The sequence below is a fragment of the Pempheris klunzingeri genome, chromosome 8 (assembly GCF_042242105.1).
Source record: "Pempheris klunzingeri isolate RE-2024b chromosome 8, fPemKlu1.hap1, whole genome shotgun sequence".
Classification (NCBI taxonomy): domain Eukaryota; kingdom Metazoa; phylum Chordata; class Actinopteri; order Acropomatiformes; family Pempheridae; genus Pempheris; species Pempheris klunzingeri.
Window position 1 is genome coordinate 24,076,068 of NC_092019.1, and position 26,947 is coordinate 24,103,014.

At 42.5% G+C, this 26,947-nt stretch overlaps 1 protein-coding gene across 1 annotated transcript; it reads right to left on the minus strand.

The window, feature by feature from the left end:
* Nucleotides 1–380: 380 nt before the first annotated feature.
* On the minus strand, nucleotides 381–26,664 carry col28a1b (collagen, type XXVIII, alpha 1b). Its single transcript, XM_070835070.1, has 35 exons — nucleotides 26,605–26,664; nucleotides 25,943–26,085; nucleotides 24,026–24,591; nucleotides 20,913–20,933; nucleotides 20,767–20,826; nucleotides 20,535–20,588; nucleotides 20,410–20,454; nucleotides 20,297–20,323; nucleotides 20,160–20,204; nucleotides 20,033–20,077; nucleotides 18,262–18,315; nucleotides 15,515–15,583; nucleotides 15,272–15,340; nucleotides 13,600–13,668; nucleotides 12,888–12,956; nucleotides 12,285–12,353; nucleotides 12,000–12,068; nucleotides 11,429–11,497; nucleotides 10,539–10,610; nucleotides 10,381–10,449; nucleotides 10,150–10,221; nucleotides 9,693–9,761; nucleotides 9,547–9,615; nucleotides 9,400–9,468; nucleotides 9,237–9,305; nucleotides 8,847–8,915; nucleotides 8,630–8,698; nucleotides 7,488–7,556; nucleotides 7,119–7,199; nucleotides 6,999–7,034; nucleotides 5,422–5,458; nucleotides 4,782–5,336; nucleotides 3,248–3,432; nucleotides 1,587–1,875; nucleotides 381–1,004 (listed from the first exon to the last, which is right to left on the minus strand). Exons 2-35 carry the CDS (start codon nucleotides 26,082–26,084, stop codon nucleotides 832–834), a joined length of 3,594 nt encoding a protein of 1,197 aa, XP_070691171.1. The 5' UTR covers nucleotide 26,085; nucleotides 26,605–26,664; the 3' UTR covers nucleotides 381–831.
* Between the last annotated feature and the right edge of the window lie 283 nt (nucleotides 26,665–26,947).

Genomic DNA, 26,947 nt, shown 5'->3' on the forward strand with positions numbered 1-26,947 from the left:
GATGTAACCTTGAGGTGAGCGAGAAGAAGCCTTACAGTGACACAGGCCCTCCATATGCTGAGGATGCATTGTTCTGAGAGCAGCCTCTCCTCACTAATTATATGTCATCATGTCCAACTTGATTCTCCGGGGTGAAGAAAGCATTTCGCAGTGACTCATCCCTCATGTTGGGAGGTGATTCTGCTTCTTAGTGACTTTTTTTTTTTTTTTTCCTGAACCACAGATGTGGGAAACTGTCAGACGGTATAAATTGTTGCAAACGTCCTGCAAAATCAGTAGCAGCTATTTCCTCTGTTGAAGCTCTTAGATTGTGGGTTTGGAGGAAGATCTTTGGCCCAGAGGGTTTTACAATAAGGGCGTTCAACCTCCAGTGCATGAAATTAAAAGTTTATTTAGTTTTTTCCTTTTAATGACATTTCACAGTATTACAAAACATGAACATGAAACACTGAAGACATGAAGTAGAAAAATACGTCATTGCATGGTACAAAAGGGGTTACTGTTTCTGGATAGGTTAGTGGTTAAAAAGTATTTAACAGAAGTGTGGAACAGCGTATAAGTAACATCAGACAGTTTCTCTGCATTAGCTTGGCTTGGTTCACATAATGAATACACAAACCCCTCTGGCCAACAGGAAAAAACATTTAATAGTACTAAGCCAACTAAACAATTTAAAACTCTTAACTCCTCTTAGGCTACCTTGGTTTAATGACACCTTTTATTATAACATTTGCTGTTTATTTTCACTATTCGTGTCGAAGTAGCTACAGGTAAAAATGCTAAGATGCTGAAGTTGCAGTGACCGTGTGCAGACATGTGTGTTTGTGCATGTTACGCCTTGACGCAGGTTTCTCTGCAGCTCCTCTCCGTCTCAAAGCGGTTGCTGTTTCCCAGGCAGCCTCCGAACCAGAACTGAGCGCAGGAATTAGCTGTGGCGTCGTAGTACCACTGCACCACGTAGTTCCGGCAAGGTCCAGGGTCCAGGAGGTGGCCACAGCGCTCGGCTGGACACGGAAGAGAAACAACATGTCAAACTTAACAAGACATAGCTGGACATGTTTTGATCTGATGATTAGAAGTCAGTGGATCACCAAAGTTCTTACAGTTCCTCCTGAAGCGAACATGAATGCGTGGACTATATTTCATGGCAATCCAACCAAGGGTTATTGAAATGTTTGACTGAAAAACCACATATGTGAATCGCATGGGGGGGGGGGCGCCAGAGAACAAGTCAGGGGATCACCAAAATGAGTAGGACTCATCCCCTGGGGACCATGAATGTTCATACAAACGTTTGTGCCAATAAATGGAGTAGATGTTGAGACACTTCAGTCCTGTTACAGAAATGAAGATTGTATTTATGATTTTCATCTGTTATGATTAAGATAATGAAGATTTTCCATTTTCATGTGAAGAGTTTGACATTTTGACCTCATTGTCTGAAGAACAGATGACCAGAAGACTTTGAATGTAAAAATCTAAAATGTTAGAAAACATTTGGTGCATTTTTCTTTCTCACTTGATTTGTAACATCAAACCGCTGATTTCTCCTCCTACAATCTCTTCTGCAAAGTCACAGCAGTTACCTGACACGAAGGCGTCAGAAGGCAGCCGTGCGGGAGTCTGAGGCGACGGTCGCGGCGTCTTCTCCGCATGGGGGGCCTTCAGAGTGGGACCCGCCGGCCCGATGGCCCCCGTCATCACCACATGGTGGGTGGGGTCCTTCATGTCCAGCTGTGGGAGGAACTCTGTTACGGGTCTGAAGGGCTCCCTGTCGAAAAGCGGAAATCTCTGAATTTCTGAGGAGGATCTGTCGTCCGTCTTGGGTCTCAGTGGAGTGACGGGATCTCTGTCGGGTGATGCTGGAGGGCCGGGCTGTAACAGAGCAGAGAATGACCTAAACTACTGCCCAGGAAAGATAATACCATGGTGGTCTTATAACACCCCATTTCCCATATGAAAACCCCGAGATGTGTCTGAAAACTACAAAAGCAAGTAAATTAAGCTCATTATTTTGTTACACACACTGTTCTCAATCAATGCTGAAATACAATTTCTGTTTCTGACTAGCACGTTTATTTTAGCAGGAAGCTCCCCAGCACGGCCAGTCTGCTACTGAAGCATGCCTCTAAAATACATTCAGTGATAACATGGACATGTTTTGGGGGCTTTGGGGGCGCTGGAGACTTCAGAGGACCCCTAAAGGTATTAGGATTGATCCCTCTTCGAAATACCAATGTCTTCACTAAATTTTATGGCGATTTTCCTTTGGATAAATTGAAATCTGACCTGCTTGTGGTGCCAGAGAAAAACCCAGGGGGTCACTGAAGTCATTTGGATATACACTACTTACAAAAAGTTAGGGATATTCAGCTTTCGGGTGAAATTTCAGGATGAACCTAAAATGCATTCTAACCTTTCCAGGTGAACTTAATGTGACCTTCTCTAAACCTTTGAATGCACATGTCCAACTGTTCAGTGTCTCAGTACTTTCTGCACCAGCTGCTGTTCTCTAACAAGAAGCTTAACAGCAACATTCACAACAGGTTTGATCCATGAATCCACCAATACATTTCCTGCTTCAGTTAGAATTGGTATTTAAACAGTCCTCCTCATCCTGCTGTTCACATTCTGACATCATGAGACCAAGACGACACCTAACAGTTGATCAGCAGCACCTCAACACTGGAGGCTTCAAACAGGAAGTCCTCAGACGGAGGTGTTCACTGAGCTTAGAGGGTCACAGAGTGTCATCAGGAGGTTGGAACAGTGATACAGAGACTGGAAGAGTCACAGAAAGGAGAGGAGTGGACGTCCTTTGGCCACGTCCCAATTTATTGAGACACTGAACATGTTTTGTTGTGGTTTACCTACCACTGTTGGTAGATTTTCTTTCAATAAATAGTTTAAGATGAAGAAATTACCATTGCATGCTTCTACTTAAATGCCCTACTTTCATGATATAATATCACTGTAGCATTCACTTTTTCCATTTTCCATATATTTCACCTGAAAGTCGAATATCCCTAACTTTTTGTGAGTAGTGTATATCCTCTGGGCGCAATGAATATTTGTACAATATATTCATGGTAATCCATCCAATAGTTGTTGAGATATTTCAGTCTAGACCAAAGTGTTGGGCTAACTGACAGCTGTGGGCTCTAGTGTGGGTTTTTGAATGATTTCTAGTAGCTGTGTCTGGACATTGTCTGTGATATCGTCAGAGGTACGGCTGATTCGTTCTCACCACCATCTGAACTCTCCTGAAGTCTCCCGTGAAGGTGGGTGTGTCCGTATCGGTCCTGTAGGGGGGTTCTCGAACGTTACCGGAGACCTCAGGGATTCCTGGAGGCAGTCTGGAGCTCGGGATGGAGCTGAACAAGTGCCTTTCTCCGTCCTCACAGATACGACTCAGCAGTTTTCTCTCCAAAGCTGCAAGACCAGAGGACCGTGACAGTAAGTAGTCAGTTCTATACCGCTCCGTAGAGTTTCACCTGTTTTGCTGAGAACTAGTGCATGTGATCAGCACCACGTCAGTAGCGTTCCAGTAGTAGTAGACGCTGTAGAAGATTGATTTTCCCACACTCACATCCAAGCTGTGTGTATTTTCCCCTCAGTTATGAGTGTGTGGAGGACGAAGCAGGACCACGGGTCTTTGTGTCAAGTGTCAAGTGTCAGCAGAAGAAATTGTTAGAAAAGATCTACTTGATGATGCAAATTAATTTCAGGACAGTAATCAGATCATTTATCTGTAAAAGTACTCCATTACAAGTAACAGTCCCACACTGACAATGTTACTAAAGTTGAAAAATGTGGTTAAAGATTTAAAAGCGATGCAGAAAAACATCCCACTGTTATACATCATTACATTATTACTACTCATGCATTAGTGTAAAAGCAGGATTTACTGGTTGAAGTTGGTTGTGGTGAAACTCATTTTGAACTATTCTGTAATTAGTAGACTGCAACTAATGATTATTGTCATTATCAATCAATCTGCCGATTATTTAAAAAAATAAAAAATAAATCTAAAGTCTCAGAGTACTTACAGTACAGTAAATGTACCTTAGGCCTTGTTATTATTACATAATATTATTTAAGTAAGTGCACGTATTTACATTTCACTGCTGTGGATAAATGGAACTTTCTCAGTGCTGTGAGCATCAAAACGTGGAGAGAAGGCAGCAATCTCACAGAAAGACCTCAGGAGGAAGTATGAAAATGAGTTGGTTTGGTAATGTGGGTGAACCAGCCCTTTAATGACGGGCCACTTAAAGGCAGGGTATGAGACGTGTGGCGTACTGATGGACGTCCTCAGGGCCAGGCACGGGCCCATAACTGTAGTGAGCAGGGTGGCCACTCTGGGCGGGACTTAAGTGGCCCACACCTGAAAATAAAATACTGGGGCCAGTAACATTAGGCCGTACGCACACACAACATTTCTGCTTTTGGCATAAAGCCACGGCCCAAACCTCTGTTACTGGAACTGCTCAGTGACGTGCAGAGGACGACCAGGATGAGTCCTGAAACCACAGGGCAAACCTGAAAATGGTTTGGTCGTTGTATGTTTCTCTTACCTCTGCATTTATGAAGATAAATGACGCTGACCTTAGCAAATTTGGCAGTCTGACAGTTTGCTAATGATCATATTACTTGGAGTTTTTGATAATAATCATGTTAGCGGTAATGTGCCCCATGTCTGTATGTGTGTCTTGAAGTGTGTCAGGTAAAGACTGGGCTACCAATGGGATTTCTTTTACACCGGGGACACGTGCGCTCACCTGGAAGTGTTTTGAACTCATCGATCAGGTACACGTGGTCGCTGTCGGGGTCAGAGGCCATGAGATTGAGCTCCTTCTTGAAGTCTTCGTACAGCGGATCGCTCTCATTCACCACCCCGATCACGAACATCTCGATGTTGCTTCCCTGAGCCTCTGACACCGCGCTCTCCAGGCTGACAGCATCTCTTTTGTCCGCCTGCCCGTCCGTGATGATGATAGCCACCTTCCTCACTCCCGCCCGCGCTGCCCTGAACACCTGGTTGGCCTGTTGGATGGCGCTGCCTGTGAACGTGCCCTCACCCAGGTAGGTCATGGAGCGCACCGCAGACTTGACCTCGTCACGTGTGGCTTCCTGCCTGAGGCTGACCACCACCATGTTGATGTGGCTGTAGAGCACCAGACCCACCCGCGTGGTGTCCCGGTTGACCGAGGCCCGGTCGATCAGTGCATTTACAAAGTCCTTGATCACGTTGAAGTTGTCTGGACCGACGCTCTCAGAGCTGTCGATCACAAAAACAAGTTCCAAGGGGGTCTGGCGACACGTCACGGCACAACCTAAGGAGGCAGAGCACGAGCCAGAGCCACGTTAGAGACATCAAGCATCAACAAACATCCTAAATGTGACTCTCTGATCACTTACTGCAAATGGATCGCACTATTTTGATGATTTCATCCCTCTGTGAAAGATAGAAGCGATATGTTTAGAACTTTTAGTTTTCAGAAACACAATGTGAACATCATCATCCGCAACAACAAGGAGGCCCTCTCTCCACTAACTATCAAAGGAGAGGAGGTGGAGAGAGTCTCCTCCTTTAAGTTCTTGGGGACCCACATTTCAGAGTCACCCACATGGACTGTCAACACCACGGCGCTGGTAAAAAAAAAAAAAAGGCTCAACAGCAGCTCTACTTCTTGAGGACACTTAAGAGGACCAACCTGTCTGCAGAGCTGCTTAGAGCCTTTTACCAGCGCTCCATCGAGTCAGTGCTCACATACAGAGCCAGCAACATCATCAGAATCAGAATCAGAATCAGAATCAGAATTCCTTCAATAATCCCCAGGGGGAAACTGCTTTTTGTTACACACAGCTCCTAAAGAATAAGAATAAACTTCAAACACAAAAGTAATAATAATGATGATAATAATAATAATACTAATGATACAAATAATACCACTACCACCAACAATAATATATAACAACATGTACATTCAGAGTGAGAAGCTGTATTACATAATAATAATAATAATAATAATACAAATAATACCACTACTACTAATAATAACATATAACAACATGTACACTCAGAGTGAGGAGCTGTATTATATAATAATAATAATAATAATATATAACAAAGGACAGAACTCACCCATCAGGCGCTACAGACTCATCAAAGCCCGCACCTCCACACTTAAGGACAGCTTCTTTCCAAAAGCCATCACAGTACTGAACTCAAACCCTACTCACACACATCAGGCCTGACCACCACCCACACACCTCATAGGTGCGAGCACTGTGGTCACCATGTGCAATAAATGAATCTGAACATTGGAACACTTGCACTACTCACTGCTGCTACTCTTTTATGCCTTTTTATCGTTATCTATTATTGACGCACGAGTGAATGAGTGAATGTTTGTTTGTGTGTGTATGTCACATAGTGTGTTTGTAGGTTTTTAGCGCAACAAATGTTGCTGCACAACTTGGTGCAATGACAGTAAAACGTTCTGAGTCTGATTCTGATCAGCAGCAGCATAATGGTCAGTCAGTGTTTTCCTGTTGTATCTGATGTTTCTGGATTAGTGTAGCTGGTGGGTTTATTTACAGCAGTGCATCATGGTCTATAAGATCATTGTATTGTCCAGCTGATCTATGAGTTTTATTCAGTTTAAGAAATGGGAGAATTTTTCTCAACCAATAAAGGAATCTTCATCCTTCAGTTTAGCGAAAATAATACGAATCATCAAATTGGAGATACATTTTTTTTTCACTAGACAGGAAGGGTATGAAGATGTGATCTGAAAAGTCACTAGAATAAGGTTCACAGATGCCTTTTTTTACTGTATATGTTGTCTTGTGTTGCATTATGTATCTATTGGAAAAGAATAAGTGATTATGGGGGTGAGGTTCTCGCTTTCAACCTTAATTAGAGGGAATTTAAATCCAAATCAGTCTCTATCTGTGTCTCTATCTGTAGTGTGAGACGACTGAATACTTACAGTAAGCCCAGGGTCTCCCTTTTCTCCCATTCTACCCTGTGATTAGAGGATGTCATTTATTAGCTGTTCATATATTTGGAGATTTCCTTAAGAGCTTTTGAATCACTGTAAAAATAGTACCAAAGGTCCGGGGGCTCCAGCCTCTCCAGATTCTCCTCTATCTCCCTTTTTGCCTTTTTCACCTCTGAACCCTCGATCCCCCTGCGAGAGGAAAGAAACAGTCAAATGATCAGGAGACAACACTGCTTACAGAGCCTGTGCAGATAAACACTTATCTAGTGAGCCGGACTGAGTCACATTTTACTTTTTAGATTTGCTGGTTGCTATCCTTTGGGCTCACATGTTCAGAGAACAGATTCGTTGGTTACTATAAGCTTGTCGTGTGCTGTTTCCTGATGTCATGTTTCTTACGTATTTAGTTTTAATTTCATTTTTTTTCATCTTGCTAAGTTTCCTGTCACTTTTTATGTCGTGTTCCTGTATTGTTACCTTGTCCCCTTGCAGACCTTGTCCAGGAGGACCTCTGGGGCCGGGGATCCCCTGAAATCCAGGCTCCCCCTGGAAACATAAAGGACAGTGCATGTCAGCAAGAACAAGACGGAGTTTGTGGAAAGCTTGTGTCTTTCAACACAAGTCCCCGGGACTCTGCACTGAATGGGTTTCTACTACTACTTCTTCTACTACTAACAACTAGCCTGAGCTCATGTTTTTTTTTTTTTGCCATGGCAGATGTGCCTGGTCCCCCTCTAGTTCAGACAGATTTCCAGCCCGGGTTGTGCTGGTCTATCTAATATGGGGCAGGTTTGATATTGGACATTTGTAAACAACCAAAATGGCTGCCACTGATGTAGAACACTCTGCTATTGCGTCATTAATAAACAAACTTGACGGCGTATTTTCTCTAAAGGAAGAACAAACGATTGCACTTAAAAGTCCAGTTTGCAGAGACCGCTGAGACTCTGAGAATCAACTGTGCCTGAACAAAAACAACCAATCAGAGCAGCAGCAGTCGATCACTACTCAGCACACGCTGCACAGCCCCTCCCGCCCCCCCACACACATGCTCAATATTTTGTATCTCCAGGAGGAGCTTAGCAAACACAATGGTGGAGAAACAGCCACCATCAGAGAAGAACATATTATCATTACACCACAGATCTATGTTATTATAGAAGAGCTATGTTACTACAGCTCTGTGGAGCATAGTTCATGTTTCCTTCCCGCTCCAGGGACACACAGTGATCTGTCGACGGACAGGTGAGCAGCAGCCCGGCTGTTAAAGGCAGAAGTGCATCTCTCTGCACTGGTCAACAAGCGATTCTGCTCCCCTGTTCTTAATCACATGTATCGTCTCCTCTCAGTGCTTCCAGCTGCAGCTGTAAAGCTTCTGTTGATAAGAAAGATGTATTTAACATGCTTCCCATGGGATTTGGTAAAAGTTTAATTTACGCTGGGCATTATGTCACAGGTTTTGTTGCGTTGATTAGTTATAGGTCTGTCCAACTGCGTCCAGAGGCACCTTGGTCTGCCCCTGTTGATTCCTTAGAAATCGAAAATGGACTGACTGGTTCCAGTCTAATTCACTTTTCCCTTTTTGGCCCGGTGATGCCAAGACAGTATAATAGATGTACCTTTTGTCCTTGGATGCCTTCTCCAGATAACCCCTGTGGGCCCGGTGGTCCCAGTCGGCCAGCTGAACCCTACAGGACAAGAAAACTGTTGGTCTCTTTGGATACCGTCATAAATTTAAGAGCCTTCACATGCCAAATATATTTTTTAGTTTTAAAATGATATAGTGAGTTTTTAAAAAGTCACATACTGGCCAGGGTTTGGATCAGGACAGGTTACCTTAGGACCAATTAGGCCAATTCCTGGGGGTCCAGCAGGTCCAGGAGGTCCAGCCAAACCTCTGTCCCCCTGAGCAGGAAACAGTTGGTAAAATATTTTTAGATATCTGTCAACAATCACAGTAATCTAATCACTGACAGACAGAAAAAAGGCACAATGACTAAAAAGAGAGGCTTATGAAACATCTCATCTGTAAGTAACGCAGCTAGAACAAATACATAATCAACACTGAAAGTAAAACCACCTGAAATACAGCAAATCAGGTAGTTAAACCGGAATTCTTTTCTGTTTCTAGATTTTTTACACAATCCATGATCATATCAGTTATAACATATAACAGTTTCATTCATGACTCCGTCCTTGTGTGTGTTCGTCCTGCATCAGCTTTACCTTTGGACCAGGCAAGCCAACGCCATCTGCTCCAGTCTCTCCTGCCAGACCCGGAGGCCCCGGGAGTCCCTAAGACAGTGAAAAGATGACACATAGAGCTGAGCGTGGTTCTTAGGAAGCACAATGTGATACAGGAGGCTGTAATGTAGGTCGATAAACTCACTGGAGGGCCGGAGTAACCTTCACCTTTCAGTCCAGATGGCCCGGGAGTCCCTGGTGACCCCCTGTCCCCCTACAAACCAAAGCACGCCACTTTGATCAGCGCTCATCATGAGAGGATCGGTGATGAGTAAACCTGAGCTGAACTCACCTTCGGTCCGGGTAAACCTATCCCTGGTTCTCCCACGGCTCCAAGTGCACCTCGTGGACCTGGTTCCCCCTGGCAAAAACCAGAAGGAGATCAATTGCTGCTGCTGACAGTGACAGCAGCTGTTTGTTTGCTCTGCGTGAGCTTACCTTGGCACCAGGTATACCCCTCACTGGCGGTCCAGTTGGACCTGGTGGCCCCGTATTTCCTGGTTCCCCCTAAAAAAAGAAAACAAGGTAAATGGTCTGTATCTGTATAGCACCTTTCTAGTTATTTCAGCTACTCAAAGCGCTTTACATCACATCCTCATTCACCCATTCACACATCGTTCATACAGGACGGATCTAATTTGGAGGAGACTATTCTTTCATACTCATTCACACACTGAAGCTGCTTCAGGAGCAGGTTGGGGTTCAGTGTCTTGCCCAAGGACACTTCGACATGTTGACCCATAGGAGCTGATTGAGGGACGACCCACTCTACCACTGATCCACAGGCAACGAGATGGAACTCAGACACCTGCGCTTTCATTGTGACAGCAATTTTAGATCCAAAACGAATAATGTATAGTATAGTGTAATACACTTTTCTTTTGTATATTGGTACCTTTGGCCCCATTGGCCCCACAGGACCAACTGCACCCGGCTGGCCTCTGGTCCCCCTGTCCCCTCTGTCTCCCTGCCAAAATAACAAAACTCTTGCTCATATTCTTCCAAACAAGCTTTATAACAAGCATTCAGATAACTTGTCTGATTATATGAAGATCCTTGGATCTGTTGTTATGTACATTCATATGTAATCTTTATGCGCACGTCAGCTGTGAAAAATGTTTGTTACCTTCTCTCCAGGTGCACCTTTACCAGGAGCACCGTCAGGTCCCCTGAGTCCTGGTAGCCCAATGTCACCCTGCCATCAGTTGGAAACAGCAGACTGGTAAGAAACATTACAAATGAAATGTAAAACAGAGAGAAACTGGTTTAATGTCCTGATGTTACCTTTAGTCCGGGGGCTCCATCCTCCCCTGGCTGACCTGGTATACCTGGTAACCCCTCAGACCCTGGGTCACCCTGACAGAAGATAATGTGCAAGAGCATCAGCGGGGTGCAGACTGATGGAGAGTGAAGTAAACCCCTAAGCATGAGCAATTGTGAAAGCATTTTTTGAAATTGCCCGTGTGTTTAAAAAGTCACTCTAGGATTACACTGGCCTTTAGCCTTCAGTCTGTATGTCTGTACTTTATCAATGGAGTTAGAGCCAGGAGGTTATTAGCTTAGCATAAAGACTGAAAGTGGGGGTAAAACCAGTCTGGATTTCTCCAAAAGTAGAAAATACATCCCACCTACCAGCACCTCTAACCTTCACTAAATACCATGTTAAATCTGGTTTGATCCGGGCTGTGGAGCGTCTGTGCTAAGCTCAGCTGACCCAGCTGTCTGCAGGCTCTAGCCTCATATTTAAAGTACAGACATGAGAGTGATAGCAATCTGCTTGTACAACTCTTGGCAAGATAATTCTGAGACGAGTTTAACCCCTTACTGCCTGAATTGATTTACAATTATATAAAAAAATTAATTATTTGTGTTTTTGCATTCAAGCAGATGCTACATGAAGTGGAGATTGTTAATTTGAATATAACATAGCATAGACTAGTGCAATATAATAATAGTATAATAAAATATATATGTACATACGGATAGAATATGTATATATTTATTTATTTATGTATGCATCTATGTATATATAATGTATACATAGAATATGCATCAATCGGTAGTAGTGGGATACAGAGGCCACCTCAGCTGAAGAGGTTTGAGGCGAATTCGCGACAACAGGCAACAAGGGGTTAAAGTGCTTCTCATCGTGCAGTAGTGTTTAGAGGACTTACTTTGGGTCCTGGTTCTCCCACACCTCTCTCACCTGGCAGGCCGGGCTCACCTGTGACTCCCTGATTCCCCTGAAAGCACCATTCACACACCAAGACATTAACAATAAGAAAAATATCGCAGCTTTAGTCTTTAAATGTGAAAAACAGAAATCCATGATTTTTACACCAGTACAAAGAATAATCATGTTCCAATTACATGTTTAAAATTTCAAGAAGATTTCGATAATTATGATATTTTTATTTTCTGTTTGTATGAAATATAGGACACAAAAGGGCTCTGAAATGAAACAGACGTGAATGTGAAATAAATGCATCTCTGGTTATAAACCACCGACCACCAGCAGCCTCTCTGCTGCCTCCGTGAGTCAGAGAGACTGAGCCGAACTCCCGGGCGTTTGATTGACAAGCCAGCTGTGTTTTGTGTGACAAAATATGCAAAACGATTTAGATGCAATCAGGCAGAGAACCAGCTGTCAATTACAATTAGCATCTGAGTTTCTGCTTCTGAGATAAACATCCTGTCAGCTAATGGATGCCCCCCCCCTCCCCCATCCCTGCCTCTGTGACTTACCTTTGGTCCTGTTATTCCAATACCTGGAGCTCCTCTGGGGCCTGTAGGTCCAATTGGGCCTCGATCACCCTGCGTGAAAACAGATTAAGTTGAAATCAAATCAATAAACCAGACAAAGTGAAGTGGGCAGGTGAGAAACGCTGGTAACTTTCTGTTCGGTAAGTTTGTTTAGCTTGCCGTTATTCTTTTCTAACCCGATCTGATGAAAAGAGAAAAGTAACAGAAATACGATTTTCTACAAAAGTCAGCTCCAAACAGTCTGATACACATTAATGAAGCTTTTACCTTTTCTCCTTGAAGTCCTAAACCTGGTGCACCGATTGGACCTGTGATCCCAGGCGGGCCCTGAACGCCCTGAGAAAAGCAGTAGCAGAAATACAGTCATTAAAGAGCCAGCTCTGTATCATAGAGTATGAGACGTGGGTGAGCGCTCAGGTTCCAATAGTGGAATATGAATAAGTATACTCACTTAATACTACATTTTATTTCAAATTCTATTGCTTCTATTTTATGCCACTGTGTCCTCCTGCTCCACAGCATCAAATTCTGTACATTCTACTCCTCTACATTCGTCTGACAGCTATGCTGCTCTTCAGATATATTTTTTCATGCCCCTCATATCCACTGAAAATCTCCAGAGTCACACAGAAACACACACATTGATACAGAAATGAATCCAGAAAGAACAGATACAATAATAAAACACCTACGTGGAGCATTTTACTGCAGAATGAGCACATTTCCCTTTGATAGGCCTCCTTTAAGTACATTTTACTGCAGATACTGAAATACTTTTACTTGAGGAAGGTTTTGAATAGAGGAAGTTTACTTGTAGTGGACTAGTTCCACACGGCGGCACACATATGTGTAAATTCCATCTCTGTTTACCTTGTCACCTTTGACCCCAACACCAGCAAGTCCGCGATTGCCCCGGGGACCGTCGTATCCTCGGTCGCCCTGAAACAAACGCAGGACAGTGGGACTCCTCTCAAAGCACTTCTCATAAACTCACTGCATAATCTTCACAGTGTGTCCAGCGTGTTTTAAATGTGACGTTTTGGCCAATAATGTAAAGTCCTGAGTAAACACACAATGTTGTGTAGCAATGTGCGGAACCTTTTCTGGTTGTGATGCTTATGAAGCAGTAAATATCATGAAACGCATCTGCACAGGGGATATACATCTCCACTGACAATATACAGACTGCCACGCATTTATTTCACGTTTATTTTAACAGAACATAACATGGACTGATGCCATATAGCACAGCTTTTAAGCCTTTTTACATAGACATTAACAGGACCACGCACACAGAACGAGACAAAACACGATGATACGATAAGAATACCAACAAAAAAAACACTCACACACACACACACATATGCTGCGTATGTATATTATGGAACACAACTATAACCTTTTCCAGCTGTTTAAGAATAACATTGAAACACTGAAGTCTACTGAAATCAGCCTACTTTGGTTTATATGGAAGTCTGCATACATTTGGGTTACTGTCAAGATACTATTTCTTGTACTTTTACTATAGCATATTATTGAGAACTACTGCTTTAGCCAACACATGGTCAAAAACATGACTCACCTTTGGGCCTGGAAGCCCCTCTCCAGATGGTCCAGGGTTTCCTTGTGCTCCAGGTGGTCCTGGGGGACCCTGTAACAAACACATAACTTTTGATAAAAATCTCCACAAGTGAAGCCTTCGCTAACACATAAAACAGTAAAGAGGCAGCTACAAATTGAGTGTCCATAAGACAATTCTGCATAAGACAGAATAAACTTTGCATATTGGTGCTCCAGGTGGCAGCAGGGGTTTAGAAATGGCTTCAGGTCCCAGGAGTCCCGGACTGGGATGGGAGTCAAGTGCACAGAACATGCTCATGTTCGACAGCTTGGCTGGTCTGCCGTGGGTGTAAAGCAACGAAACCCAGAATAAAGTCAAGACAAATCTATCTTGCATATGTGATTTAGCTTTTCTGTGGATGCTCACTCAGCACCCTTAAGAAAAAAAGTTTCTGTAAAGTTTAGATCATTCATTTTCAGTTCATAACCTCCTAAATGCATTTACCTAACGAGGGTCTCCATTCCAGCAAAGCAATAAAAAATAGTGTGTTTGTGTACAAAATCCTGCCGTGTTCAGCGGTAGAATGTAACTTTATACAAAAGTACAATTTTTGAGGAACTTGTATTTTACTTCATATGTTACTTTATACTCATCCTCCCTTATATGTCAGAGGAGAATAGTGTACTTTTTCTCCACTACTAGTTTCTGGTTATTTTGTAGATTATTTTGACACATTATTACAGAGCAAATTATCCAACAGTGTATGATGTAGTAAAAATGTACTCCACACCTGCTGTGTGCCATTGAAAATATCAGCAACACAAACTTTTGCTAAAGGAAGTATAATTTATTTATCTTTTCCTCCTAAATGTCCAATTGTTACTCCCTTGTTCCCCATGCATCAGTAATAACACCCCAATTATTACCCCCTCTATTTTTACTTTTGATGAAGGTGCAGTGTGTTGGATTTAGTGGCATCTAGCAGTGATGTTGCAGATTGCAAGTGAATAGGTTCAAGTGTGCAGGAGAAGCTGTGACAGCTGATGAGGATTCCCTTGGTTTTATTTAGAAGTATGATCTACCGCTCTAACACAAAATTGCATCCCAAATCTTTCTTTTTCTTCGTCCAATTCACCCAACTCCACCAATTCAAGTAACATGCTGGTGTGACATGGATGACTCCGTGGACGAGGTCCCACTCTTTATAAGGACATAAAGGGCTCATTCTAAGCAAACGATAACGTTTTTTTCAGTTTCAGGTGATTATACACAACCGAAAACATAATTACTGCCAACAGATTCTCCTAAATTTAACACATTTCACCTTGAACTCTGTGGCTCAGAGGTAGAGCGGATCATCCATCAATTGGAAATTCAATCCCATTCTCCTCTGCATGTCAAAGTGCCCTCGGGCAAGACACTGAACCTCTGCTTGCACCTGAAGCAAAGCGCTTGGTGTGTGAATGTAGTGTAAAAGTGCTCTGACTGGTCAAAAAGACTACAAAGGTGCTATATGAGCACAATCCAATTACCATTTAAGTACATTTTAAATTACTTTTATAAATTCTGAATACAAGACTTTATTTTATCCGTGTGTTGCACATTGAAACTAGTGTGCATATATGCTTTCAAGACACTGTTATGCATAGAAATGACTAATCAACACGAATACAAGACCATTTTTTGTACTCACTGGTAGTCCTGGTTCTCCTATCCCAACAGGACCTGTTTGACCCGACCTTCCCTGAATTCCTTTTTCACCCTGTAAGCATCATTTCAACACAATAATTTAAAGTTAAAGAGTGACCGTATTTACTAGGTCTCAGACACTCATTAGGGGTTCATTAGTTTGTCACTATCAGAGCAACTTCATTAAGGGAGTTATCTCATCACTCCAGCTGCGAAGGATGTCCTACTATAAATATAAAGGATTTACCTTGGCTCCTGGGAATCCAATGCCAATGTCCCCTGGTGGCCCAGAAGCACCAGCGGGCCCTCTGTCACCCTGTAGGTTAACAAAATGTGAAATTAATGCATAGTAACATGTACAGGGTACCATCTTATTCCCATTGGCATACGCTGAGTTAAGAACAATCAAAATACATTTTCATCTTAATGGCAACTCTACATGTTTGCTGATGACTCTGCCCTTATGTTGTCCTCTCCGAATGCACAGAACCACTGTACAGTACAACACACAAGACTAAGAATATACACAAAATAGCCACCATCCATGCCCAGACTATTCACACCAAGCCAAGCAACACTAATGTAGAAATGTTACAGCACTTCAGGGAAGTCATTGCATTCTTTTAAATTAACCAGGTTTCCCTCCAATTGAAATTTTTTACTGAATTTCAAGAAAATCTGCAAAAAAAAAACATGTAAATGAGTGCTTGTTTTTACCTGTTACCATTATGCAATTATAAGGAGTTGGTTCAATGAGATAAACAGTAGGTGGCATGAATTCTCCAGCTGGAATACCATCGCAGACAAGAAGGTCACAACCTGATGATGTACCTAAAAGAGTGCCAGTGAACCCTAAACTGGTGAAAAATAATGTAGGAAACTCAAAAGAAATCTGTAATTTCTGTTTGCTTCAAGTGTTAATGTGAGGAAGGTCACAACAGATCAGATCTGTGTGAAGCGATGAGGAGACTCATCTCCGTCAATGTCTTGTCTCTTAGACTTAGGTGACACCACATGCCGCACGGACTTAAGTCCAGTACACTTCATTGATTCGCTAAAATTGTTTTCAATGTATTTTGTGGCATTTCGCTTTCAGTGATACACCAACTTTTCAACTTCAGCCAAGCCTAAATGCCTTTTTGTAAGATTTCAAGATTTTGGGGAATTTTCAGTGTTTCCATTCACTTTTTTGTGTGCATAAATTGTGTATAAAACATGTGGATGGAAAAGCATCTAATTTCACTTGCATCCTGGGATGTTTTACACACAACATCCTCAGCAAGAAGAACCATAACCTCATGTTTTTTCTATTTTGTCTGTGGGAAATAAATGAATGGCATTTGTATAATTTACTGTAGTATCTGAGGTATATCTGGTGGAAAGTGCTATAAAAATACATATTGTGCTTCTATTTACATCAATAAAACCATGGGCCTATGGTCCTATTTCAATATTTAATGGCATTTAGGAAATAAACACCCGTCCTTTGTTCCTTTGGTAAAACTTGCTCCTGATTAATGGCTGGAGTTTTCCTGGATGTGCTATAAATCACATTACATTTCATCTGTATAAAGACATCTTTGTTAAAAAAAAGCTCTATGGCGATGGAGACATCAGCATCTTATTAGCCTTGGGCACACACTTTAAAGGTCACTTTCAGGCTGCTGCTTTTTCACCAAAACTGCTGTTTGAAAGTACAAATTTTGTGTGGGAAAGTGTCAGTGGAGAAATAAAGAACTATTCTTCTATTCTGGGGGAAAATAAATTCCTAAATTATCTTAAATAGCTGAACTAAAGTCCTTGGTTGGCCAAATAATCATGGTTTTACTGAGAGAATTATCTTTATCTGTGGGATGCTGATGGGTGAAATTACAGACCACAAAATACAAATATTGCATTTCTTTAAAAAAAAACTCTTAAAACCTCAAAAGGAAATTTTGAAAAATCCACTCACTAGAAGTTAGCTGCTCTGACTATTTCTTGTAATTCCCACATGTAACTGCGCCTAAAACCACAAATTGTCTCTTCTACAATTCTATTTGTGTACATATTAAACAAACAAGGTACAATACGTTAATTTGAGAGTATTAATACATTTAGAGATATAGCTATGTGTGTTTTTGAACTGTTGACAAAGCAGGCTAGCTGTTTCCCCCCATCTCCAGTCTTTATGCTAAGCTAAGCTAACTGCCTCCTGGCTCCAGCTCCATACTTAACGTAAAACAGTACTCATTCTTGGTAACAAAGCAGATAACTGTATTTCCCAAAATGTAGAACCATCCCCTCAATATCTATCATGGTATCTAACGTGAAGAACGGTTGCTGTACTTTGAGAAAAGAAGTCTGCATAATGGGAGAAAAATGTTGTAAGAATTTTGGGGATACTTCTGAAATCTAATTATCTACTCATAATACTCATGAATCAGTCTCTCTACTGTTTATTTCAACTGAGACTGAGGCCACATGAGGTTGCTAGCTAAGTATTTTGGGAAACATTATTGAGGACTGTGTTACTTTTGCTCTTCCAAACACCTTCAGAGGCAAATTAAAATTGTTGATGAAAAATTTCTATTTATTCTTGTGTACTTTTAGATACTACCACTGGAGGGCATTAAAGCTAGTGATTTTCAAACCCTAGAACATGACTTAGCACATTCAGTGCCCTAGGCAGGCTTCCTCTGGCGCCATCCCCCTGTTTGCATTGCCAGGACCAGAGGGGGTACCCCCCCTACAAACTTACAGTTAGCAGTATATCTTTGGACCATTTTTCACTTATGTTTCCTGATGACATGTGTTAATGTAAATTTTTTTCCCCAAATTTGTTAATCTCCCCCTTCTGTGTGTCCCTTCCCTGTGCATTTGCATATGTCGCCTATAGGAAGCAGAACGTAACATGATATAGGTGTGAATCAAACTGTTCCTGCTGGGAACTTTTAGAGCAGAAATGACAGTGGAAAATTTCCTAATGCATCTTGAGGTCTTGAGAAAACTTGCCTTAGTTCCTGCTGGGCCCTCAGCACCTATGTCTCCTGGTGGTCCTACTGAGCCCTGCAAAACAAATTTAAAATCTTACACAAACCCTCAGTGCAACACATACGTTTGCTTTAGTCACATTAATTACATTTGTTCCGGATCTTTTGTTTTTACCCAAACAACTGTGGTGCTTTTTTTTTTTTAATTTTGCGATAAAAACTTAAAATCCTGCAGCACAAAATGATCATAGATGAATTTAAAAAGAAGCCCAATGTTCTGTGACTGAACTGCAGGTCAAAACAAACCCAACCCCACTGAATGAAAAATACAACAGGAATAAAATCAACATTCACAGCTTTCAAGTCCTTCGGCCAAGCTCACAAAATAACAAGGTTACATATACTGACAGTGTGCCAGTAGCACAGAGGAGGAAGAGTGGTGCTGGGCGGCCAGGTCCCTGCACTAATCCCACCACACAAAGTCTGTTCCTGCAAAAGAATAATATCCTGCAAGCCTGGATTCACTGCTTTGGCTAGCCACATTAGTATCAGGATTACCCATAATCCAATATTCACATTCCATTAGTGCAGAGATGAACGAGAGACAAATTCCACTTCCATTTTTCATATTGGAGAGTGAACTGACTGTCTCATGTCGACGTATCATGATGTCTGTGGATCAATATGAACAGCAAGCCCTAAACATACATTGAGGGGCGTGAAGGATGAAAAAATTCATTATAACAAGGTACTTAAATACAGAGGTACTTCTCACTAAGTGCAAACATAAGCATGCTAATATGCTCACTATAACAATATTAGCATGATGATATTTAGCAAATAATGTTTGCCCTGTTCACTATTTTAGTTTATTTAACATGCTGACATTTGGTAATTAGCACCAAACACAATCTACAGCTGAGGCTGATGGATTTTATTACTTTTGGAGATAGGACATTATAAAGCAAAGTACTTGACAAATTAAAAGTTTGACCTGATGATGCCGCTACATGAAAAGCTGAGGGTTTATTAAAGTTATTAGGATGCATCCTGAGGGGGACATGAACGTGGGAACCAAATTTCACTACAATCCATCCAACAGTGGTCGAGGCATTTCACACAAAACCACAGATGTGAACCTCATGGTGGCGCTAGAGATAGTAAAGGATCACCAAAGTCAGTAGGATTCAACGCCAGCAGACCATGAATGTTTGTACAAGATATCGTGACAATAGTTTTTAGGATGTTTCAGTCTGGACCATAGATTGTATATAAGAAATGGATGTGGCCATTGTGATGTCACCCATTGGTTTGTAACTACACTGTTTGAAGCCTTGAGTATGGCACTTTGGTTGTTGCCCTCATGGTTTTTCAGAACCAGAAGTGATGTTTGACTTTCCATGCAGGCCCACCTCTGAAACAATGTCTATATATTAGTGATTTAGTTAGATTAATTTATTATCCTATTGGGAAAAAAATGTCCCTTTGTGTCTTTGGCTACTGTCACACAAAAAAACCTACAACAAAAACACAAAAAAATTAAAGGGAGACATTGAACACACCACAACAAAATCACCAGCAATAAAGAATTCCATACAACAAAATTCAAGTGGCACACATCTCATATCACTAGGATTTGAACAGCCTATACTGTACCTCTGCACTGATGCTAACAACTCCTAGTCATAAAAAGTAAAGTAGTAATGAAGTAGATGCTTTTGTCCATACATGACAAAACTTCCATTTGTACGGTTTAAATCATCAAACCAAGATTCATAATTTCCGTGCTCTACCTGTTCTCCTTTCGGTCCTCGCTGTCCTGGAGGCCCCTCAGGTCCCTGCAAGAATGACACTCAAATGTGATTATGAGGACAAAGTCTGTGGTATTCATTAAAATAATGTAGTTAGTGATGTTCATACAGGGTCACCCTTTTCCCCAGGAGTACCACAGTCCCCTCTCTCTCCCTAAAAACCAAACACAAGATTACACTCAGAACTCTCAGAACATGCCAATTTACTTGATGAGAGTAAAGCAGCCGAGGCTGATTGTCACCCACCTTGTTGCCCTTGTAACCTGGACGACCCTGTAAAAGGTGAAAACGTATTAAAATCTGCATTTCGTCTTTTAAGAAGAATATGACTTCGTAGTTACAGAGAATTTCTTTCCTACCTCTGGACCATCACTTCCAGGTCGACCATTCAAGCCAGGCTCTCCCTTATCAAAAGAGGCCAGAATACAATGAGCTTCATATAATTAGGCATTAAAATAGTTTGCTTCTGACTGCTGTGACTTACCCTTGCTCCTTTTAAACCAGGTTGCCCTCTGAAACCTGAGTCCCCTTTTCTACCCTAGAATTAGTAATAGTTCACCATTAAAGTCTCAGTCTCAGTTAAGATGCTAAAAGATAAGACGATGTTGAGTAAGTTTATGAGGAAGAAATACAGAGTGACCCAGAAAGAATCTGTTTTGTATAATTTTTCTTTTATTGAACTTTTATTGAGGCAATGTTGATTTCTAAAAACTCACCGGCGCTCCTGCAGGGCCTCGCTCTCCTCTTTCACACATACACATTTGGGCCTGTGGACACTTGTACAGAAAAACACAACGTCATTGATACTGTTTACAGTAATTACTCACAGACATAAAATATTGGATTGCATTGACAGACTTACCCCATCAAATGCGACTGCACCCTGGAGGCAAAACACAAGACAGAAGTGTCAACAGCATCAGTTTGGTCCCCACAGGTTCACTATCATGTCATTCACTCACAGACAAGATCAGTTTATTTTTGATGTAGCTGTGTTTCCACCGCAGGAACTCTTCTAAGGGACTAGGAAGCTTTGGAGGAACTCTGCAAGGACCAGGTTCTAAATTAAGTTGCAGGGATATAATTTTAGCCCCCCAAAAGTCCCTGTTCAAGCAGTGTTACTTTTAAACTTTGGGGCTTGCAGCATGAAACATTTCTGTTTGGTCAAGTATTTTTTTTTCAGCCACCATTCTTAAAAATCTGCAGCTGCAAACTGTCTGTGTTTTTTTTTTTCAATGTGCTTCAACATGTCAAAAAAATCCCACTAGACCTGAGTGGAGCAGTTGTATAGTTATAGTAGTTTTACGCTGGAAGCACCGTCACAAACTGTCAAAATTCCTATGGGTCATTCACGGTTGCTCAGTTCAATGCTGGCAAAGATGTTTGTGTGTGCAGTGACCACTTCATCAACTCATTATAACACAAGAATCATGTCCAACGTATGCTGTGATTTCCATCTCAAACCTTTCTCCGTAATATCATCTAAACTACCACATTACAGGCTTTCCTCCATCAGAAACTCAGACAACAGTGGGCTGAAGGAACCTTTTAGTTCCTTGAACAAATTCCTGGAACTAAAAGTTCCAGCTACTTTGAGAGGAAAAGTGTCTTTCTTGCAAATGATGAATGTGAATGAATCTGTGGAAAGCAGAACAAGCCATGCCAGTCTCTCAGACAGGTCCTGACCCCGACCTTTCCGTGTGTGTGGAAAAGCAGGCAGGGGAAGCCCCTCATGCAGACACAACTCTGCCTCTGAGACGTGAACCCGCTCTGAGGACAAAGTGCCAAAAAAAAAAAGGGGGAATATAAACACTGTGGAAGGAGAGCTGCATGCTGCTGTCACTGTGATAGGCTGCTGGAAGTGCAGGAGATCATTTCAGCTGTGTGAAGGACTATTAAACAAGCATGATTGCAAATGAAAAAACAAAAACAACATTTGTGACCCCTCATGTTGGGTCTCTATGGAGGGTCCACTGGTCTACTGGCTGTAAGTCAATTTTATGAAACAGTCTTGGTTCAATACTGATGCCTCTATACGACCTACATAAGCAAACAAGACCATCAGCGAGAAGATATTGAAGTTCAAAATCTGTACTGTACATTGTGTAATTCACTGAGAACAAAATGACGTAACAACAACGGTCAATGGAAAAATCACCAACCAACTGGATTCAAAATCACACTGAAAATCAAAGTAAAAGTGAAATCCAACTTGCCCACTGCACCAGCGTAAAGTCTGACACTGGCTCTGAGGATTTCAGGTACCGTTGGCCGGCACGTGGAGGTCTGTGCACCAACTCCAAGGATATGCCTCCCCAGACCATCACTGACCCACCGCCAAACCGGTCACACTGGATGATGTTGCAGGCAGCATGGCGTTCACCACAGCGTCTCCAGACTCTTTCACGTCTGTCACACGTGTGAACCTGCTCTCATCTGTGAAGAGATGGAGCGCCAATGGCGCACCTGCCAATTCTGGTGTTCTCTGGCGAATGTCAATTGAGCTGCACGGTGCCGGGCTGTGAGCACAGGTCCCACTAGATGACGTCAGGCCCTCATGCCACCCTCATGGAGTGTGTTTCTGACAGTTTGGTCAGAAACATGCACACCAGGAGCCTGCTGAAGGTCATTTTGTAGGGCTCTGGCAGTGCTCCTCCTGTTCCTCCTCCCACAAAGGAGTAGATACCGGTCCTGCTGCTGGGTTGACGCCCTTCTATGGCCCTGTCCAGCTCTCATTGTGTAACGATTAGTCTCCTGATATCTCCCCCAAACTCTTGAGACTGTGCCGGAAGACACAGCAAACCTTCTAGCAATGGCACATATGGATGTGCCATCCTGGAGGAGCTAGATTACCTGTGCAACCTGAATGGGCTGCAGGTACCACCTCATGCTACCAGCAGTGACATGGACACTAGCAAAACGCAAAACAAGAGACGAATCATTCAGGAAGGAGAAAGAGAGGGCAACTTGTCTGTGGCAACCACCTGCAAAACCACAATCACTTATGCTTCCTAACTGGACAGATTGATATCCCTTAAGTTTACTTCACTTGGTGTTATACTGTGATGATTAAGTGTTCTCTTCATTTCTTAAGCTGTGTACTTTTCTATAGTTTCTGAGGTTCTCAGATGTGGTTTTCATTCAGGGAAACACAACCACTTTTGTTCACAGGGACTAAAGTTCCACGTAACTGCTTCAAAGACTAATCCCAGCTGAGGTCGATGGTTTGATCAAGGACAGAGGACTGCCAGAGGGAACCCAGAAGAACGCACAAAATCCATACAGAGAGGACAAGAGTCGAGATTTGAACACAAGACGTCGTTGCTACTGTATGTGGTGACAACACAGCAGTCTGCAAAGTTAAGAAAGGTAGACCGACTTGACTTTGAACTTGTTTTAACTCTCTGGCACTGGCGAGTTTGTCAAAAGTGGCTAAAATCTGGTACAACATTCTACCTGGGAGCATTTTTTCTGTTAGCACCCACTGATAACAGGACCACTGAAGCAGAAAGCTAGTCGGCAGCTGGTATAACGTCACTTTTACACAACATTTGTCACTTCTGCGTACAATACCAACAATCTACTGCTCCACACCACACAAGCTCCACACAAGTCATTACTGGTGCCGCATTGTATTCGACCAATCAATGTACAGCTCTGTCTCGACCAATCTCCGTACACCTCCGACACTCATGGCTTCTCTTGTGCTCTTGTTGTCTCTTTTCTTGTCTCCTGTGGAGAGCACCCACTCTGAAGCAGGAGCTTAAAAAGTCCCTCAAAATCGAAGAATTACAGTTGTTCTCAGTTCTTGCAATGCTGACACAATGGAAAGTTCCTCTGGTCCCAAAATGGCTAGTCATTACATAACCAGATATCTGAATTTCTTGCTTTTAAATCTCACTTTTTGCCTAAAAAGCAGCCCCTGTTGTTTGTCATGTTAACGCAGGTACCATCTCAACTGAGATCACCACTCACCATCTCTTTGAACAGCCTCTCCTCCAGCTCAGGATTGAGAAGACTTTGGACAAACTGCTGAGCAGGCGTGCTGGCGATGGCCCGGAGCTTGGCGTTATTCTGACTCTGCTGGGCGATGTCTGATAAACCTACAGCAAAGAACTTTATGCCGTGACCTTTGGCCTCGGCTGCAGCAACAATCACATCGGGGTTGCGGGGATGGTCGACCCCGTCAGTCATCAGCACCGCAACCCTGACGCTGTCGGCCGGCGTCTCCTGCACCAGCAGCTGCGAGGCATTGGTGATGGCGTAGGTGGTGTAGGTTCCATGGCCGATGTAGTTCATGGTGCTGACTTCAGCGTGAAATGAGTCCAGGTCTTTCCAGGCTGAGAATCGGTGCTCGATGGACACTGAGCTGCTGTACTGAAGTGCAGCCATTCGCACCTTCAGCGTCCAGCCGGCTATCTGCAGGGTAGAGAGGCGGGTGCTGAAGCTCAACACGAAGGCCTTCTGCCTCTCAAACAAGTATATTTTTGCACTCTCTGAGCTGTCCAGGATGAAAGCCACCTCCAGCGAACATGTCAAACCTGTGGTGGAGGGAGATAAAACCTCAGGTGAATGTAGAGATTCAACATACTGTAGAGGAAGATTACGTACACAAGCCATACCAAACTATTAATAGAACTGAAAGTGAGAGTTTTTAGTAGGGTTGTCCCAGAAAGTTCTCATTTCACGTCAAACACTGATGAGAGTGTCTAATATTGCTGTGGAATGTTCTGAAACGGTCACAGTTTGGCTAGGTCGACGCGCCAAAACTGCTTGGTTGGATATTGGAAAAGTTCATGATTTGGGTTCAAATAAGTGCGTGCGTTATGTGTGTGACGTAAGTTAAGTTACGTAAGATAACCTGTGTACGTAAGTTGAAATAAGTCCGTGATGACTTTTGGTTTCACGTGGAACAAGAACAACAGTCCCCTACGTGGACTAAAGCAACAGTGTTTCGGTTTTAGACTGCTGGGCAGCCCAAACAAGCAATATCAACACCTTGGACTCTTGCAAGAACTAGTTTTTAAGATTTTGTATATTTCAAAAATAAAATATCAGTTGTTTAATATAACCTGAAAATAGCTTAAGCCATAGCATGCATTGCTTTGCATTGTCTTTTTTTTTTACTCTGCCACTAAAAGTCACAAAAGCCCCAAATCTCCTGAGCCTACACACCAGGCCTTTAAACATATCATCTTTAATATCAGAACGTTACAAATTAACTTTCATTATTTTGCAAGAGAGTTTTAATCGTGCTGTGACGCAAAAGCATCTGAATTACCATTTAAAAGAACACTCGGCCTCTAACAAACACAGACTGGTGCAGTTCTTTTGGACTCTCATATCCTGGCTGCACAGGAGGCATGATGGGATTAATACTACTATGCAAACTCAGTGGGCTGCATACCCCAGAACCTAACCCCCAAATTACCGAAAATTGGAATTACTGCTTATCACCATAGAGAACCAAATGGAGATCTTCAACATTGCAACTTTAAAATGATTTAATCCGAGCACTTTACAACTTGCTTCTCATTCATACACATACACGCACTCTCACATGGATGGCACCATACAAGGCGCTCGACCGTTTTACCCAAAGCACGTTGGGACTTCGATGACACACTGCTGGCCATCATCCCACATTTATCTATTTTGTGTCTGAGCTGTGAAACTCTATATGTCTCTCCACTTACGCCACCCAGACAAACTCCTCAATTAATATTACACACAGTATTATCATTGTATTTTTGTATTGTATTGTATTTTTCTTGAGCTGCGGATGTTGCACAGTGAATGTCTGATCCTCCTGCCTGGGGTCTGCTACATCCACAGGATCCAGTGGCTGACCTTTCCCACCAACATGTGGATACCTCATATAAAAAGAATTACCATTTCCTCCTTCGTCGTGCTGCCTGTGGTTGTTCCTGCGTCCTGTCTTTCTCCTCTGGCCTGTGGCCTCGTGTAGGAGAGCCAACAGCAGGAGGCAGAGCCCCACTCCTCTCCTCAGGTTTCCCCTCAGCAGCATTTCCATCCTAGCAGAGAGAGCATTTGCATAGGTTGTTTCAAACAAAGTAATGAAGTGCATGAACTTGCATGCAAAGCACAACATATTCTGCCATTATCGTAAGATCCACCTCGTGTTGCTACCCTACTAACCACACCCAAACAGTGAGCTGTGAAGCTGCCCTTTCTGATAATACCTTTATTTGTTAAAATTGAAATTGCGCTTTTCCTGATTCAGATAATGTGATTTTTAAAATGCCTACAATATTAGTGTGCCAAAATATGTAAATATGTGTAAAGCCAGAATAATCTGAGCCCCAAAAAAAAAATCAATCTAAAGTTTCAAATACTGTAAACTTAAAATAATCTGTAATGTAACTGAAAATATAACTATACTAAAGGACAGTAAAACTAAATGTAAAGGACGTTAACATAAAAAAAACTTGTCTAAGCTGCACCACACACACTAAATTAAGTAGTAAGTAAGTAAAGGAAGAGTGCAGACAGTATTACACACGCAAAATAAACGCTGAAGTGAAAGACTTTACCTAGAGTGTCATTTAGCTGCGGTCAGTGCAGTGGTCCAGACAGCTGTGGCTCTTTGGGGGGCATTTCGCCGCGGAATCTGGTCCTATAAACCGGGCTGAGATAAACTGAGGACCATCAGATGGGCTGATGAGCTGATGTGCTGTGTGTGTAGCCGGGGGCTCTGGGGCCGCTCCAACATTTCAGCGCTGGTCCAGATCAGAGCTTGATGACTGAATGACCGAGAGGACTTTATTTTCCTGACTCTCCTGCTCACCGACACAATAAGAGCCTGCAGGAATATTAGTGTGGATGTTTAATATTTAGAAGTTCCCACTGGGCACTTCTGATAACACATTATACCAG